This window comes from Pelodiscus sinensis, chromosome 8, assembly GCF_052426305.1.
Source record: "Pelodiscus sinensis isolate ZL-2025 chromosome 8, ASM5242630v1, whole genome shotgun sequence".
NCBI lineage: Eukaryota > Metazoa > Chordata > Testudines > Trionychidae > Pelodiscus > Pelodiscus sinensis.
This window is the reverse complement of record NC_143059.1, coordinates 17682210-17700763: the sequence shown is the minus strand read 5'-3', so window position 1 is coordinate 17700763 and position 18554 is coordinate 17682210. Positions and strand designations below refer to the sequence as shown.

Genomic DNA, 18554 nt, shown 5'->3' with positions numbered 1-18554 from the left:
ACTTCAGCTACACAATTGACTTAGCTGAAATTGCATATCTTAATTCACCTTTTGCCTTGCTGTGTAGAAGGCACGTCCATACTAGGAAGTTATTTCAAAATAACTAATTTCAAAATAATAACTCCCAAAATAAGCTTATTTCAAAATAGTTATTCCCCAAGAAAAGCAGGAGTTATTATTTCAAAATAACCAGCCCCTTATTTTGAAACAATGGGCTTGATAGTGTGGGCACTCCACTTGTTATTTCATAATAAGAAAAGTTATTTCAAAAGAACTCCCTAGTGTAGACCAGGGCTAAGTGAACTCAGAATTAGGCCCTATATCTGGCTTTACTAACTCTAGTTCTTTTAGTTTTGCACTGAACAGTAACAATGGATGACCTAACTTTAAATATATTTAAAAAAAATCTGGCACATGTTGCCTTTCTTGCGCCCATTTACCTTTCAGCATTTTATATATTCTTTTTCAATAAAGACATAGTGTCCACCAAAAAAAAACCCCCACATTAATATGGACTTATTAAGGAGAAGGGATTAGAAGTCTGGACTCTTGGGGCACTTCTAACACACTGGCATTATTCTGAAATAACGTAGTCCGCATCTACACTACAAACAGATATTTCTGCATAATGTCAAAATAATGTTGAGCTGGAGGATTTCTTACTCTGACTCCTGTAACCCTCATTTTATGAGGAGTAAGGGAAGTTGGAGGAAGAGTGTTCTTTCTAGGACTTCCTGCTGTTTAGAGAGCGCCAAAAGCCAAAATAAGCTATTTTAACTTAAGCTACGCAATTGATGTAGTTCAAGTTGCATTGTTTATTTCAGCTTTAGCCTAGTGTGTAGATGCGCTCTTGGTTTCTATTAGGCTTTGCCCCTGATTTAATGTGTGACACTGAATAAGTCACTTCACAATCCTGTGCCTCCATCTATCTATTTCTAAACAGGTTTAATAATTTAGGGCACTTGGAAGTCAAAGACCCTGTACAAGTGCAAAATAAAAAAAAATGCACTACTCCACTACTGCCTCTTTATTATAATTTTCCAATCATCTGATGAGAAATATGCACCTCAAACTTAACAACCAATACAAGATCATAAAATGGACAGTGTACAGCACACACTGCCCCTGTAAAATAAGCTATGCAATTTATGCTAGGCAAATTACGTAACTTATTTCAAGTCAATTTCAAAATAGTTTATTGCAAAATTTGGCACTGTCTACACAGCACTTATTGCAAAATAAATTGCTATTCTGAAACACATGGAATGAGGTTTACAGGGATATTGGAATAGTGAGCCCATTATGTTTTGAAATAATGTATGCACTCAAAAGACATGGAATAGCTATTTCGGGATACCTCTGGTATCCCAAAATAGCGCTGCAATGTAGACATAGCCTATGGTTTCTTAGGGTCTGTCTACACTGCATTCCTCTTCCGAAAGAGGAATGCAAATGCAGCCGAGCGAAATTGCAAATAAAGCGCGGATTTGAATTTCCCATGCTTCATTTGTATAATCGTGTCCAGCTGCTATTTTGAAATACCCTATTTCGAGATAAAAAATGCCGTGTAGACGCAGTTATTTTGAAAGAAACCCCTTCTTTCAAAATAACCATTAAACCTCGTTTTTAAGGAGTAAGAGGAATGCAGTGTAGATATACCCTCAGGATTAATGGATCAAGTTCCAAGACCTTATATTGACTTCATTGTAATAGCATTGCCACATACAGCATAGCTTAGGAGATAGACCTAGAAATGGTGAGTGTTCTGCTCTACTCAGCAGGAGGCCTCAGCTCCAGCATTGTGTCTAGTTCTGGGTGCCACATTACATGAAAGATGTGGCCAAATTGGAAAGTCCAGAGACAGGAGAGCAATAAAAATGATAAAAGGATTAGAACACTTGCCCTATAAAGAAAGGTTAAAAAATCGTGAGAAAAGAATGAGGGAAGATCTGATAATCTGTTAAGGGCTGTTATAGAGAGGATAGGGATCATTTATTTTCCATGTCCACTAAAGGTAGGGCAAGAAGTTTTGGGCTTAATCTGGGAGATTTAGATTAGAGATTAGGAAAACCTTTCCAGCCATATGGGTAACTAAGACCTGGAACAGGCTTCCAAGGGAAGTCGTGGTATCCCCATCATTGGAGATTTAAGAACAGGTTAGGCTTCAGAACACCTGTGAAGGATGGTCCAGGTGTACTTGGTCCTGCTTCAGTTCAGAGGGCAGGATTTGATCAATTCATTAGATTTGTTAACTCATCAGCTGTTTGAGAGGTTGGATAGTGCACAGTATCTATTACCTTCTCAAAAATCCCAGAATCATGCCTTTTCATTTTGGATTTGGCTTTTGTGTCATTGGTTTCGGCAGCATATTTGCCTATTTCATAGGAAACCAGTTTATTGGCTGGTCTGGAGATCACACAAACGACATCAGCTTCTGTTTCAGTCCAGCCCTGCAATGAATACATGGGAAACAAGCACTTTAGGGTCCCGTTGGGCTCGGTTACTCTGTTAATTTAATAACATTGTGTGGGGGCAGCAGTACCTGGAGAGGCCTGCCTCCCCGGAAGCCATTTCTAGAAGGGGGTGCCCCCAGGTTAGTGTGCCACCCCCCAAACCCTCTTGTACACTCCATTTCCTCCAGAGCCTGAACCCTCTAGCCCTCCAGCCCCTAAACTCCCTCCCAGAGCCTGCAGCCAGAACCTCCACCCCCTGCCCTGGGCCACAGCCAGCACCCACATTCCCTCCCCATGCCTGCACCCCAACCTCTCCCTGCACCCACATTCCCTCCCCATACACGCACCCCAACCTCTCCCTGCACCTATATTCCCTCCCCATGCCTGCACCCCAACCTCTCCCTGCACCCACATTCCCTCCCCATACACGCACCCCAACCTCTCCCTGCACCTATATTCCCTCCCCATGCCTGCACCCCAACCTCTCCCTGCACCCACATTCCCTCCCCATACATGCACCCCAACCTCTCCCTGCACCCACATTCCCTCCCCATGCCCGTACCCCAACCTCTCCCTGCACCCACATTCCCTCCCCATGCCTGCACCCCAACCTCTCCCTGCACCTATATTCCCTCCCCATGCCCGTACCCCAACCTCTCCCTGCACCCATATTCCCTTCCCATACACGCACCCCAACCTCTCCCTTCACCCATATTCCCTCCCCATGCCCGTACCCCAACCTCTCCCTTCACCCATATTCCCTCCCCATACCCATACCCCAGTCTCTCGCTGCACCCATATTCCCTCCCCATGCCTGCACCCCCAACCTCTCCCTGCACCCATATTCCCTCCCCATGCCTGTGCCCCAACCTCTCCCTGCACCCACATTCTTTCCCAGAGCCTGCTCCCATGCTATTCCCTGCACTTTGGGGAGCCTTGTGGCAGCAGCCTCAACCATCCTATGGACAGATCCCAAGGCGCTCTGGGAAGTTGCCTGAGAGGAGGGGCCTCTGCACTGCCCCCTCCCAACCTGCTGTGCTTGCTTCACCCCAGCCTCAGTGCTCTCTGCTTCCCGCCTCTGTGAAGAAGTGGAGCTCAGCCGGTTGGGAGAGGGTGGTGGGGAAGAGAAATGTTGCTGGGCTGCTCTGGCTCCCACCACCACAGTGAGGGAGGGGAGTAGGGCTGACCCTTGCTGCTGTGCAGTCCCCACACCGCTCCCTCACCTGGATTCGCTCTCTGAGCCTTAGGCAAGTTGGAGGTGAGAGTTTGAATAGGAATGAGGGTCTGTGCTCTGGACATTCTGGGCACCACCAAAATTTTTGCAAACCTGCCATTTCTGACCTGCAGCCCTGCTCCTTCATGGTGCACCAAAGCACTGGGGCGCACCAGAAAGTCACAGGCAACTTTCCCGGGAAGAAGGGGAAATGATTCTACACAGTGTGCTGCTCCTCTTGCTGCTGAAGGAAAACACCACTGTGGGCCTGGTCCATGCAAGCTGGCCCTGCGATATCATTGCTGTTTAAATATAGGTTCCATTACTCATTGGCTGTGTCTAGACTGGCAAGTTTTTCCGGAAAATCAGCTGCTTTTCCGGAAAAACTTGCCAGCTGTCTACACTGGCCGCTTGAATTTCCGGAAAAGCACTGACGATCTCATGTAAGATTGTCAGTGCTTTTCTGGAAATACTATGCTGCTCCCGTTCGGGCAAAAGTCTTTTTCCGAAAGACTTTTGCGCAAAAGGGCCAGTGTAGACAACACAGTACTGTTTTCCGCAAAAAAGCCCCGATCGCGAAAATGGCGATCGGGGCTTTTTTGCGGAAAACTGTGTCTAGATTGGCCACGGACGCTTTACCACAAAAAGTGCTTTTGCGGAAAAGCATCCTGCCAATCTAGATGCGCTTTTCCGAAAATGCTTTTAACGGAAAACTTTTCCGTTAAAAGCATTTTTGGAAAATCATGCCAGTGTAGATGTAGCCACTTTGTTTTTATCAAGACAACCTGAATAGGGGTGGTTCCTGCTAGCAGCACCATAAAGTTAGAACTTCCACTCTCTCCTCCCAAAATACCTCACGTGATGAAGACTCTGCAAACTAAACAGAACATAAAACCATCTTCCACAATATGAGGGTTCTTTAACTTTGGTTCCCAGCTTTGAGCAGGTAAATTCACAGTGTGGGTGGGAGGCTGATTTATCAAACATTCTCATGTGTGTTGCTTTTTCTGAAATACTTTCTCCCCTTATTCGGCACACCTGTTCAATGTCATAGCGACGCAGGTTCTGCGATGCTAGCCCTCCCATTATCATTTGGGTGACTGGTGAATTTAGCTTGAACATTCCTAAGGATCAGTACTTCCTTATTCCAAGATGAACTTGTCCCATGATTTTTACCCTACTGTAAACAATTTGAGGTTAGCTTGTGGCATGGTTAAACCACACCTCTGAGTAGAACATGGTACACAGCTGCACTGGTGAAGAAGAGCATCAAAGTGTTTGTTATTCTCTGCAGCTGAATCTGTCATTGATTCTGGAGTAAAATGGGTATGAAATCTGCCCCATGCATGAGTCTGAAAAAGCGTGTTCCTTGACAGGATGTCAGTTCTGCTCCTTGCTCCTGTCTTATTACTGGGGAAGGTAATAAGGGAAGCAAGCAGCAGCAGTAAAAAGCAAACCCTGCACTTTCCAACTAGTATTTGGTTTTTACTGTGTGCTGACTGTGCAGGAAGTGGTACAAAATAATAACTTTGAATTTCATTAGGTATTCCCATCTCCTGACACCATTTATGAACACCATACCAGCTGTGATCGCCAAAGCTTCTGCTATCCACAACCCCATCATTTATGCCATAACTCATCCCAAATACAGGTAGGGTTGTTCGCTTCAAACACAAATAGCATAGCAAAGAAAACTAAACCTGTCTTAGATGCTATTTCACTGATTCATTGAAATTCCTCTGTATACTAAGCTGCTTCATCTGCATGTTTTACCTTTATGCTGGTTTTTTTGCCTCTGCAAATGTGCATGAAACCAAAAGAGAAAACACAAAAAAGTTCTTAATACCCTATACATGCCAGTGGAGTTTGTACTCAGAACAAATTTCCATCCAGATGGAAGCTAGAGACATGTATGGAACGTAATATCTGTACTCAATGGCTGTCTGATAAAGGATAGGGACTTTCTTGACTAAAACACGTTTTATGGTGTTTTGCTTTAAAATATTTCCTTGACAAATGTGCCCATTTGTCACGGCTGCAATTAGCAGTGTGCCAAGTTATCCAGATCAATGAGAGTATGGTAAATGGTTTTTTTTCTTGTGTCGTGGGCCTCTCTTTCCTCCTTGATGCTTTAGAGTTTATACTACCACATGAATACTATGTGAGCAGATGCCCAGGAAGAAACTAGAATAGCTGCTTACAAAGAGATTAAAATAATTCACTGTACTTCTGCACAGTTCAGTTTATAAGCCCAGAAGCTTTGTTTTTGTCCCAGTTAATCTTTTAACAGAGAAAACATTTTAATAGCTGGTTTCATTAGAAAAATACATTTTTTGTTGGTAGTAAATTCTGACTCAACAAAATGCTGTAAATCACTCCTGTTTCATTTTTTTAAAATTGTATTGAAGAGTTTTGTAGATGCAAAAAACCAAACCAAACAAAAAAAAACAGTATCTAAAATCTGGGAAACTTTTACTATTGTACCCAGCAACATCTTAGTCTATGCAGCATGTTTCTATCTGTCTGAATGGTGAGTGACTTTTTGTGGCAGGTTTATTTAGCCAGAGGGAACTAACTAGCTCTACTTTTTATCCTCTAGAATGGCCATTGCAAAGTATGTGCCATGCCTTCGACCCTTGCTAAGAGTTTCTCGTAAAGACTCCAGGTCTTACAGCAGGTATCTCTCAACCAGACAATCCACTATAACCAGCCAGTCTGAGATAAGTGGACTGCAGAAGGGAAAGAAATGGAAATCCTCTCTCTCAGAAAGTGAATCAGTAAGGAAAACCCTTCAGATACGTTTATTTTTAAAAAGCAAGCAAATAATTTTCATACAGCATCCTTCAAAGTGGTGGCTAGATTCGATGGAAAGAGGCGTTGTGAAGATCTCCGAAGGGGCTAATTTTATGAGGAGAAAGCAGAATAAAAAAGGAGGATAAAGTTTAAAAGCGGGATGTAAATAACATGTATATTCTTGCAGGTTTCTGACACTTATGGGAGAATGGAAAGATGCACTAATAGGAAGACAAAATGTAGATGGGACTTAGTGTAAAGTGCTTCAGTGACTTGGAACTTGGACACTTAAAAGTAAAATTGCAGTTCCCCAGGTTGTAAAGACAAAGACAACGCGCTTCCTGAAAATGAAATGGGCTGCATTTAGAAACAGAGTATTTGGCAAATTTAGACAGATTAACAAAATCCATCACAGAACTATTTTTCCAGAAGACCTCAAAAAGCTTACTGCTGACAAACTAAGTATTGCCAAATGTTGTTTCTGCATGATAGCCAGAAACAGGTCTGATTTCTGGAGTCCACGTCTCTTTCTAGCTTATTAATGGCACATTAGTGTTCTATTTTCAACCATTTTGTACAATTTCTAAAATGGAAAAATACCATCATGTTCCATGTGAGTATTCATGTTTTCAAGCTAATATTCTTTTAGTTAAAGTGGTCAAGCTCTGAATTCTGCCAGTTACTTTTAAAGACGATTTCCCCCTTTTTTTTTAATGTTGTACTTATCAAGCCAATCAAAATTAAACTCATCAGTGTCAAAGATAGCATTCAACTTAAATGTTTTGAAATTCACTAGCTGCTTCTGGTAAGACACACTTTAAATGCTGTATTTTACATTTAAAAATAAGAAATAATCCTTCAAAAATATTAGTATGTTTTCCCTCTTCCCCACTGTGCTCCCCTTCCCCACCCCACCCTGCTGATAAGAATTTTTCAGCCCTGGTTACACCAAGGAGTTATTTTGAAATAACTTCCCTTATTTCAAAATAACAAGTGGAGCATCCATACTACCAAGCCCATTATTTCGAAAGAAGGGGCTGGTTATCATATATACGCCAGTGTCTGAGAGTCTGTAACGCCGAAATGCTGGCTGTTCCCTCTGAGGGGTGTTGTTGCCTGAAATGCTGGCTGTTCCCTCTGGGTGGCGCTGTTGCCTGAAATGCTGGCTGTTCCCTCTGGGTGGCGCTGTTGCCTGAAATGCTGGCTGTTCCCTCTGGGCGTCCCGTGCTGCATGGGGAGTGCAGCCGCTTGCTCCCCCGCGGTGGCCCGGCTGAGCGGCGCAGAAGTCAGCCAAGTGCCATGGCGGAAGGGGAAAGGGGGCGGGGCGGGGTGGGGTGGGGCGGTGACGTACATGCCCGGGGGTGGGGTCTGGCCATGTACGTCACCGCTTTGCCCCCCTTCAACTCCTGCCGTGGCGCTCGGCTGACTTCTGCGCTGCTCAGCCGGGCTGCCACAGGGAAGCCCAAACGGTGGCTTGCTGCCCCGCAGCGGCCTGGCTGAGTGGCGCAGAAGTCAGCCGAGTGCCACGGTGGGAGGCGAAGGGGGGCGGGGTGGTGATGTGCGCCATGACAGCGGCTCCAAGCCCCGCCCTCTGGCCGTGAACATCACTGCCCCCCTTTGCCTCCCGCTGTGGCGCTTGCCTGACTTCTGCACCGCTCAGCCAGGCCATCGCATGGGAGCAAGTGGTGCAAGTGACCGTTTGGACTCCACGGTCCCCCAAATGAGAGGCAGGAGAGGGAGGAGAAGAGAAAGAGAGAGATGGAGAGAGAGTCAGGAGGTGGAGGAGAGCTGAGAGGGGGGGGTAGGTAGTAGGAGGAAGAGAGAGAGAGAGAGAGAGAGAGAGAGAGAGAGACCGGAGGCTCAGGAGAGAAAACCGACGTGGAGGAGAGACCTGAAAATCCCGTCTTATGATGGGTTAATTGGCTAGTTTCAAAATAATAGCTTCTGCTTTCCATGAGGAATAATGCATATTTCAAAATAGTTATTTTGAAATAGCAGTAGTGTGGACACTCCACTGCTGCTGTTTTGAAATAGCTCCTCCCCAGAGCCATTCAAAGTAATTACTCCCCAGTGCTTCCTGGGGCTCTGGTTTGAGGGAGTGTGTCCACATTAAGGGAGCCTGCTTCGGACTAATTTTTAGGCTTCCCTGTAGTGAAAACACTCTACTTTGAAATAGTTATTTTGGAAGTTATTATTTAGTAATAAGATATTTCAAAATAATTTCCTAGTGTAGATTTGCCCTATGGGAGAAAAACTAAGCCTTCATTCTGCAACCAGATTTACTCAGTTAGGGTGCATCTACACAGCAACCTTACCTCAAAATAAGCTACACAAATTGAGTAGCTTATTTCAAGGTAATTTCAAAATAGCTAATTTTGAAATTTGGCACTGTCTACACAGCGCCAAATTTTGAAATAAAGCACTATTCCAAAAAGTCCCTTCACCCTCGTGGAACAAGGGTTACAGGGATGCCAGAATAGCACGCCTGTTATTTTGAAATATATTTTGAAATAACGGGCATGTTTAAAGATGTGGAATTGCTATTTTGGGATACTTCCAGTATCCCAAAATAGCACCACTGCCTAGCCATAGACTCAGACACTTAGGGCATGTCTACACAGCAGGACTAAAGCTGAAATGAGCTACGCAACTTAAGCTACATTAATTGTGTAGCTTAAGTCAAAATAGCTTATTTTGGCTTTTGGCGCTATCTACACAGCAGGAAATCCGAGAAAGAGCACTCTTCCTCTGACTTCCCTTACTCCTCATAAAATGAGGGTTACAGGAGTTGGAGTAAGAAGTCCTCCAGCTTGACGTTATTTTGACACTATGTTGAAATAACTGCTTGTAAGTATAGACACGGACTATGATATATTGGAATAACATGAGCTATTCTGAAATAACACTGCTGTGTATATGCATCCCTACAGTCATGTAGAATGAGGCCTGACTACACAGGAAAAATAGTGAAACTGACAAACTGCTGTCAAATTCTCAAAGAATATACATTTTTTTAATGAATTTTCTTCCTAGCTATCTTTTATCAGGCATCTCAAGCCACAGGTCTGCTTTGGACCTATAGTAAACACAATATTTTCAAACAGAAATGTGATTTTCCCCCTCTCCCTCAGACTATGTCCTTTAAATTGTTAAGCTGAAAACGTCATACCCTGATTTCATCCAGAATTCTGGCTCATCTTTAATTTAATAGGAATTTGAAGCTTGTTAGACAAACTTTTCTCTAAAAATACTTTAAAAACAATGAATGGTTCTTTTCTCTAAATACTGAAGTTCAAGGAGAAAGCAGAGTATTACTGTAAGACAGAATTTGGCTAAATATTGTTTTTGACAACTTTTCCCTTGATTAATTGGTTTGATCATCACATGTAAATCCATGAAACCAGGCACTTTCTTTCTCCAAACATATACAACACAAAAGGCAAAGCAAAAACATATTTTGTACCAAGGTTGATCATTCAAGATATAATTGGCTGTAAGTTAGCATACACACATGCTGTGACTTTCTCTGTCTATAACTGGGGGGTTAACAGAATTGCCAGACCCCTGGGCAGGGGAATACGGGGGCAAGGGGAAGCTCTGCACTCCTGGAAGGGGTGTGGCCTAAAGTGCAAGGGCAGGGCTGGGAGCAGTCAGCCCTCAGTGGGGTTTCAGCAGCTATTTAAAGGGCCGGGATCTTCAGGTACTGACACTGCCATAGTAGCAGCAGCAGTGGCCAGGAGCTCTCAGACCTTTTGAATAGCCAGCCCCAGAGCAGTTCTCCCGTTTGCCCCTCCCTGTTGACCATCCTGATCTACAACTTAGTTGCATTTGAAAAAGTACCTTTTTTTTCCAAACAGACAGTAGAAAGTGGCCAAAGACAGCAGCATTAGTAGAGACTGGCTTTGCAAAACAAAACGGTGCCCATTTTACAGCTGGCTGACCCAGTGCAGGTGGTGATCATTAAATACACTGTGTATCTGAAGTATAGAATGTGGGTAAAAACAGAACAAACATTTGGGTAAAAACAGAACAAAACTAGAAAGAAAGACATTGAAGCAAATTCAGGCCCATCAGAAACGGATGCAAATTCTGTTAACATCAATGGACTTACTTCAGGGCTGACCTTTCCAGATGGGTCTGTATCTTTTTTATAACAGGTTAGATCAAGGTTTTTGTGGAATTTTGAACAATGGTCCTATAAAAGGGTCACTTATGTGTCTACTCTTTTTTTGTTCTAATCTGTACCAATTTAAAAGGACATTTGTCAAGGTATTTCTGAAACATTTTCTCACAGTTGTTTGTAACTTCTGTGTCCTAACTATGCTTATCCTTTATTAATATTTGGTTCTTGTTGCAGGGCTACTTACTGCTTATGAATGCTTGCTATACACACTTTCTCTGTTTTCTTAAAACACTCTCTTCTCTCTCTCTCTCTTTCAATCTCCCAATATAAGGAAAAATTAGAGCTGATAGAAAACAAAAATTTCTGACTTGTAGGAAATTCTGATATTTTGACGTTTTCTCCAAAAAAGTCAACTCTTTTCACAGAATAAAAAATTCCAAAATATTTTCCAACTGTGAAATGTCAAAACATTTGCATTGACATTAATCTCTGCTTCCACCTGTGCCACGGCACATGGGAATTGTAGTTCTGCCAGTCTCTCATGCCCCCCTTCTTCCTAGAGCGGGCTGCTTGCTGGATGCACAATATTTCTCCATACCTGCACTATGGAGGTTTTTTTTAAAAAAAAAAACTCTGACAGGAATATGTGATCAAAGTTTTTACAATTAGTCCTAGAAAAATATGTAGACCAAGTTTCCTACTTTTACAGTGTTGCTTGCATTATTCTAAAACTTTTTAGGTGTATGATAATGAGTATAATCAGCTATCTCTTTTGAAATAGCTTTCTTACAGCCTTTTCCTTTTATGAATCATGTCTATGTAAAACTTAATTTAATGTTATTAAATTAACCGAGTAACCGAGCCCAACGGGACCCTAAAGTGCTTGTTTCCCATGTATTCATTGCAGGGCTGGACTGAAACAGAAGCTGATGTCGTTTGTGTGATCTCCAGACCAGCCAATAAACTGGTTTCCTATGAAATAGGCAAATATGCTGCCGAAACCAATGACACAAAAGCCAAATCCAAAATGAAAAGGCATGATTCTGGGATTTTTGAGAAGGTAATAGATACTGTGCACTATCCAACCTCTCAAACAGCTGATGAGTTAACAAATCTAATGAATTGATCAAATCCTGCCCTCTGAACTGAAGCAGGACCAAGTACACCTGGACCATCCTTCACAGGTGTTCTGAAGCCTAACCTGTTCTTAAATCTCCAATGATGGGGATACCACAACTTCCCTTGGAAGCCTGTTCCAGGTCTTAGTTACCCATATGGCTGGAAAGGTTTTCCTAATCTCTAATCTAAATCTCCCAGATTAAGCCCAAAACTTCTTGCCCTACCTTTAGTGGACATGGAAAATAAATGATCCCTATCCTCTCTATAACAGCCCTTAACAGATTATCAGATCTTCCCTCATTCTTTTCTCACGATTTTTTAACCTTTCTTTATAGGGCAAGTGTTCTAATCCTTTTATCATTTTTATTGCTCTCCTGTCTCTGGACTTTCCAATTTGGCCACATCTTTCATGTAATGTGGCACCCAGAACTAGACACAATGCTGGAGCTGAGGCCTCCTGCTGAGTAGAGCAGAACACTCACGTGTCTTGCATATGGCACTCCTGTCACCTAGCCCAGCATGATACTAGCATTTTGGGCCACTGCATCGCATTGTTGGTTCACTTTCAATTTGTGATCCACTATAATGCCTAGATCCTTTTCTGCACTACTACCACCTAGTAATTATTTCTCAGTTTGTCGTTGTGCATTCCATTTTTTTCCTTCCTAAATATAGTACTTGGCATGTATCTCTACTGAATATCAACTTGCTGATTTCAGTGATGAGGGGTTACTATATAAAGGGAGGAAATAATAGTAAGGGTTAATTTTATGTGCCGAGACACTTTACAGCTTGATGTGATATGAATGTGATGAGTAATGACCTTGAGGCTATAAAAGGTCCTCCTCCGTCTATTTTCAGCACCAGTTCATTTTTCCAGTTGCCTTTGTTGCATTTGCAATAGGCAGAGTAGGCAGGATGTTTTGTTCTTTGCGCCTCATCATCTTATATTTCTGTTTTTAAAATGTCATTTGTTGCTTATTCATCTTGTGTTCTGCAGTGTTTAAATTGCTTATCGTGAACACAATTTTTATGCTCCATATTCATATATGGTAACTAATTAACTGAGACAGTGGCTAGAAAAATACAAAATAACACTGCCCTTTAAAATTCACTATATTTTTAATCCTCCAGTTTTCTACTTCAACAACCCCTTCTGGTATTTCATATGCCACTTTGTGAAGAATATTGTGACATGCCTGTGTGTCATGTATCGGTTTTGGGGGTTTGTTTATCTTTTAGACATCTGAAGATGCTGATGACATTTCCATGGTAGAGCTGAATGTCAGGGATTGCAGTTCCTCTCCCGTTGTAAGTATTATTTTAGTATTTGTTGGGGATTAAATTGAGGAAAGCAAACAGTGATTCTTTTCTACTCTCTGAGCACAGACAAAGCTCTGTCCCCACTGGAAACTGTGCAAGATATGATCATAAGTCCTGAGGTGCCCTTCTGGCCTGCTTCTGCTTACATCCACCTTGATGGAGCTCAGATGAGCTATTGGGCTCTCCTTGGGCTTATCCCCACAGAGTGGAATTTGAATTCTTGATGGGTTCGGGTTCAGCAAGTTTCAACGTCCCACCGGGTTCCTCAGTAATGCTTAGAAGCTCTGATCAGAATTAGATCCCCTTTGTACTAAGTTCTGTACAAACACATATTGTAGTGGGATGAGGTTCCTTCTCTAAATAACTTAATTTAAAATACCAAACAGCTAAACCAATAGTAAAAACAGTTTGTTAAATTAGATATTAAACAAAATTATTGTTGGACTATCAACTGATAGTAAAGTATACTTCTAAGCATTAATTCTATGCTGAAACAGGTAAGATGAATGAGGAAGAAAATAGCTCCTCTGATGAATTTTTAAATGGAAATCATGATAATAAAAAGTTGACTGTGCCCTTACTGCTGTCCAAGCCATAAAATGTCAGCAAAAGTGCAAAGGGAAATAGAAGGAGAATCCTGAACTCCTAAACATCATAGAAAATATTACAGAAAACATAGCCTTGTGTGCCTCTTAGATTATTTAAGGAAAAAAATGAAAAAAATATCCTACAACAATTAATGCTACATTGGGATCATAACTGGAGCATTCTCTGACAGGTTTTGCAAGGGTAGTGTTAATATATCCTGCTTATCTTTTTTCCTATCCAAAATGGATTATACTTTATAAAGCAAATGGTGTGCAAGAGATTTATTTACTTTTGTTCATTTAAGATAAGGGCATAGTAGTCATGTTGCTCCTTCTCCTTTAATAACAGCCATTAAGAAAAAATATTTCCTGGCTCATCTTGTTGAGGATTTGCTGTGGAATAAGGTGTTTCTTCCTATAAACAAGTCAAGTATCAGAGGGGTAGCCGTGTTAGTCTGAATCTGCAAAAGCGACGAGGAGTCCTGTGGCACCTTATAGACTAACTGAAGTGTAGGAGCATAAGCTTTCGTGGGCAAAGACCCACTTCGTCAGATGCATCTGACATGCATCTGACGAAGTGGGTCTTTGCCCACGAAAGCTTATGCTCCTACACTTCAGTTAGTCTATAAGGTGCCACAGGACTCCTCGTCGCTTTTATAAACAAGTCAGTATTTCATAGTCAGTCACCAAATATTGCTGTAGAAAAGAGAGTTATTAACCTTTTGTTGCACTTCGTTTAGGCTGTGCCATCTAGAACCTAAAGCTAGAGCCCTACCAAATTCATGGTCTATTTTGGTCCATTTCACACTCATTGGATTTAAATTGGAAATTACAGGGTGTTGTAATTGTTGGAATCCCTAGAGGTTGTAGGGGAAGAGGTTGTTTTATCACTACCCTTAGTTCTTACTTCTTCAGAGCTGGGCAGCTGGAAAGCAGCAGCTGCTGGCCAGGATTCCGGCTCTGAAGGCAGAGATACTGGCAGCAGCAGTTCAGAAGTAAGGATGGCCCGGTATGGTATTGCCATGTTTATTTATGCACTGCAGCCTGCAGAGCTGGACCATTAGTCAGCAGCTGCCATTCTCTGGCTCCTCAGCTCTGGGGCTATGTCTAGACTGCATCCCTCTGTTGACAGAGGGATGCAAATGAAGCACATCGAAATTGCTAATGAAGCAGGGATTTAAATATCTTGCACCTCATTATCATAAACATGGCCACCGCCCCGTTTCAAAAAGGAGTTTTTTTGAAAAAAAAAAAACCAGCAGTCTAGACGTGGATCTGTTGAAATTAAAACCTTTTTCAACAGATCCTATATTCCTCAAAAAATGAGGCTTACAGGATCTGTCAAAAAGGCTTTATTTTCAACAGATTCGCATCAAGACTGCCTTTTTTTTCGAAAAAGCTCAGTTTCGAAAAAAGTGGCAGCCATGTTTATGCTAATGAGGCACAGATATTTAAATCCCTGCTTCATTAGCAATTTCAATGTGCCTAATCTACATCTCTCTGTCAACAGCAAGGTGTAGTCTAGACACACCCTGGGAGCAGCAGTACAGAAGTAAGAGTGATAGGGATATGGTATTCCCATCCTTACTTCTGCACTGCTCCTGCTGCCTTCAAAGCTGGGCACCCAGCCAACATTACAACCACTGCTCTCAAGCTCTGAAGGCAGCACAGAAGTTAGGGTGGCAATACTATGACCTTGTGTAAAATAACCTTGTGATCCCCCTGCAACTTTTGGGTCAGGACCCCCAATTTGAGAAACACTGATCTCCCCCACAAAATCTGTCTGGGGAAAAGCACACAAAAGGCCAGATTTCACAGGACACCAGATTTCATGCTCTGTGATGCCTTTTGCATGACTGTGAATTTGGTAGGGCCCTACCTATAGCCTTAAGGAAATCCAAGTGGTTTGGGGGGGTTTTGTGCATTTAATTTTTACATCTTTTTATAACGTGGAGCACTAACCTTTAGGGCAACCCACACCAAGTATTCTCATAGGATAACAATGCTGTGGCACAGTGATAATTCTTCAACACATCCCACAAGTAGATTAACTCTAGACCAGTGGCTCCCAGCCTTTTCCAGCATATGGACCCCTTTTCAATCTATTCAAATTTTACAGACTCCCCAAACAAAATAGCTGTGCTTGTGTCCCTCAGCCTGCTCAGGAACCAGCTCAGGAACCAGCTCAGCTGAAAGGCTCCATGCCAGCAGCTAGTATGTCCTTCAACCCGCGTTGCTGCCTGAGCCCTGGGAAGCAACATGGGCCAAAGGATGTGCTGGCTGTGAGAAGCTCCATGCATTTATTTTAATTTCTATTTTAAACTTTCCACGGACACCCTACAGTACCACAGGTTAGGAACCACTGCTCTAGTCCATCTGCCCTACATCCTACTAGATGGGAAAAAATGAGAAAATTATTGGCTGAAATCAGCACTGGAGAGTAATCTGTGTTATCTTTAGACTGCATTGTGAATGCTAACACATGGGCCTTCTTGCTATTGTTAGTAGTAGGTTTATCATTCTATCTTTGTCTTGATGAAGATATCATTCTAACATACTTCTTTTTCGGTTCTTCAGTAGTATTTTCTATTGCTGAATTAATTCCATTCACCTTTCCTCTCTTCATTTACTTAATTATTTGGCATCACATTTCAAGGTTTCCACGCTGTGGTTCACTCTTTTATAATGTTTTACCCAGAATCAATTGCCATCTGATTTGAATGTATGGGTATTTCTAGCTTTACCAGACCCTCACATTAGCTTCTCTCTGCTATTGTTCACAGAGGCATGTGTTATTATTAACCGGAACTTTCATTAGAGTACTGGAGAGTGTGCCTGAAGTACACTCTGTGCTAAGATAAATTAGTTTGCTTACTAAGACTAGGGTGTGGTACCCTCTGCTCCCTATGCTCACAAACTCCCCTGTTTCCGGGAGTAGGCAGCCTTGGCTGCTGGGGACGCCGGGCTGAGGCATGGCAGCCCTATCTCTCTTCCTGTCCCAGCCATCAGGCAAGGCCAAGGCTGGGCCAGCCCCATCTCTCCCCCCTCCCCACAACCTGTACTTCAATTTGATCCCCCTTCCTCCATTCCCACACTCACCATCCTCCCTAACCTCTCTCCTTCCCCACCCCACACTGCCTATCCATACACCCTCATCCTTCCCTGACCCCTCCCCACCCCCTGCCTCCATTCCTGTATCCCTCTCCCCCCACGATCCCTCTTACACCCATCCCCACACACCCCCTATCCCCTTTCCTCACACCCTGCCGCTCCCACAAATTCCCTGAGCTGTGTGCCCCTCTCCCATAAGAGCACCACTGTGCCAGGCAGCCCAGCCCTGGCCACTGCAGCAGGCGCCACAGCCTGCCCCCAGCCCAGCCTTTCTGCACGGGTCTGTTGGGGCAGCTTTGCTTTGTGATGAGCCCAGAGCACAGAGCGGCCACCCCAGAGATCTGGGGAAGTGGCTGGGCACAAGACCTGCCCAGCTTGTCACACACCTAAGCCCGGGCTGCACAGAGCCTAGCCGTGCGGCAGGCACGTGAGCCAGGCAGGCTGGGGGAGGGGCCTAGAGGCAGGCAGACACTGTTTCAGGGGGCAGATATAGACGGAGCTCCCGGGAGAGTGTGCTGGCCCAGGTCACTGGCACACGCCGGGGCTGCTAGCTTGGGGGAGACCTGCAGCATAGCACTCAAGTGCTGTGGCCATGCCACACAGAGCAAAGCCATACAGCAGGCATGTGGGCCAGGCAGGCTGGGGGCGGGGCCCAGAGGCAGGCAGACACTGGTCCAGGGAGCACGCAGGGATGGAGCCACCATCCCCACTATGTCATGGAGCGGTCACATGGTCAGGGCTCCTGGGGATGCAAAGTGACATGATGACATCACTCTGTCCTTCTGCAGGAAAAGATTTTTTTATATATAGAGAGAGATTTTTCAGAAGTGAGTCATGGGATACATCAGAAAAGTTTCTAGGTCAAATTCTTTCCCATTAATACAAGATTTGCTTTGGTTTAGCAGTGGTGGTTGTCAGAATGCTTGTTAAAATGTTTGTCACTTTCCCTTTTAGTGGACTGTTGTAATATCATCATCCTGGAGACGTCTGTGTTTTACATTTCTCTTAAATCTTTGCATCCTTAAGACAGGTGAGAGCCTGAAGGGGACTGGACTACGAAAAGGAGAGTCTCACTGTAAGCCATCTGCAGCCCAGATACCCAGCATTATAGTAACATACAGCAATGTCCAGGAAATAGAACAACCTTCTGAATTTGGTTCTGGCCTCCAGTTCCTTAAGAACAGTAGCCTTGTCCAGGATAAGGACTACAGCAGTCGGCTGAATAAACTGCACCCAGGTGATGACTTAGCCAGGATCTCAGGAGAAACCACAGCTCAGCTGAGTGAGGAAGACTTTCCAAAACAGCTCTGATCCATGGAAGGCCACCATTTCTATAGTGGCACAACAACAGATAAGCCAAGGGGGGAAAGAATTTGAACCAGCATTTGAGCTTTCTCCAGGGGTTTGTTTCCTGCTCTAGCTCTTGTGTTAGAATATATTATGCCTCCATAATGATGACATTACTCTTTCATTCTTGAATGTCACTCTGCTCAGGAGTTAGCAGTGTATCAGCACCACCTTTAGCTGCAGTCTATGCAAGCTTCTTGCTAAGACTTAATTATGTGGGGTTAAAACTCTGATAATGATCTTTATTCAGTGCCATATCTCAGTTGCAGTTACTATACCAGAAAGGAACACTTTTAGAAGTAAATTATAGAGTTGAGAGAATTTGGGGAAACTTACAGTATCTTTCCTTGTTTATATTAAAGCTCTATAATGGTGCATCTACCTTGCACCTGTAGCTTGAAATAAGCTACGCAATTTGAGCTACACAAATTGTGTCGCTTATTTCGAGTTAATTTCAAAATTGAGCACTATTCCGAAACATCCCT

At 43.3% G+C, this 18554-nt stretch overlaps 1 protein-coding gene across 1 annotated transcript in view; it reads left to right on the top strand.

The window, feature by feature from the left end:
* Positions 1-18352, top strand: part of OPN4 (opsin 4) — a 47703-nt gene extending 29351 nt beyond the window's left edge. The window contains exons 7-12 of the mRNA XM_089780346.1: positions 5210-5317; positions 6266-6443; positions 11490-11642; positions 12944-13027; positions 15483-15512; positions 17749-18352. Of these exons, the coding sequence (XP_089636472.1) occupies positions 5210-5317; positions 6266-6443; positions 11490-11642; positions 12944-13027; positions 15483-15512; positions 17749-18033 (838 nt within the window). The 3' untranslated portion in view covers positions 18034-18352. The remainder of the gene's footprint in view (positions 1-5209; positions 5318-6265; positions 6444-11489; positions 11643-12943; positions 13028-15482; positions 15513-17748) is intronic.
* The last annotated feature ends 202 nt before the right edge of the window (positions 18353-18554 follow it).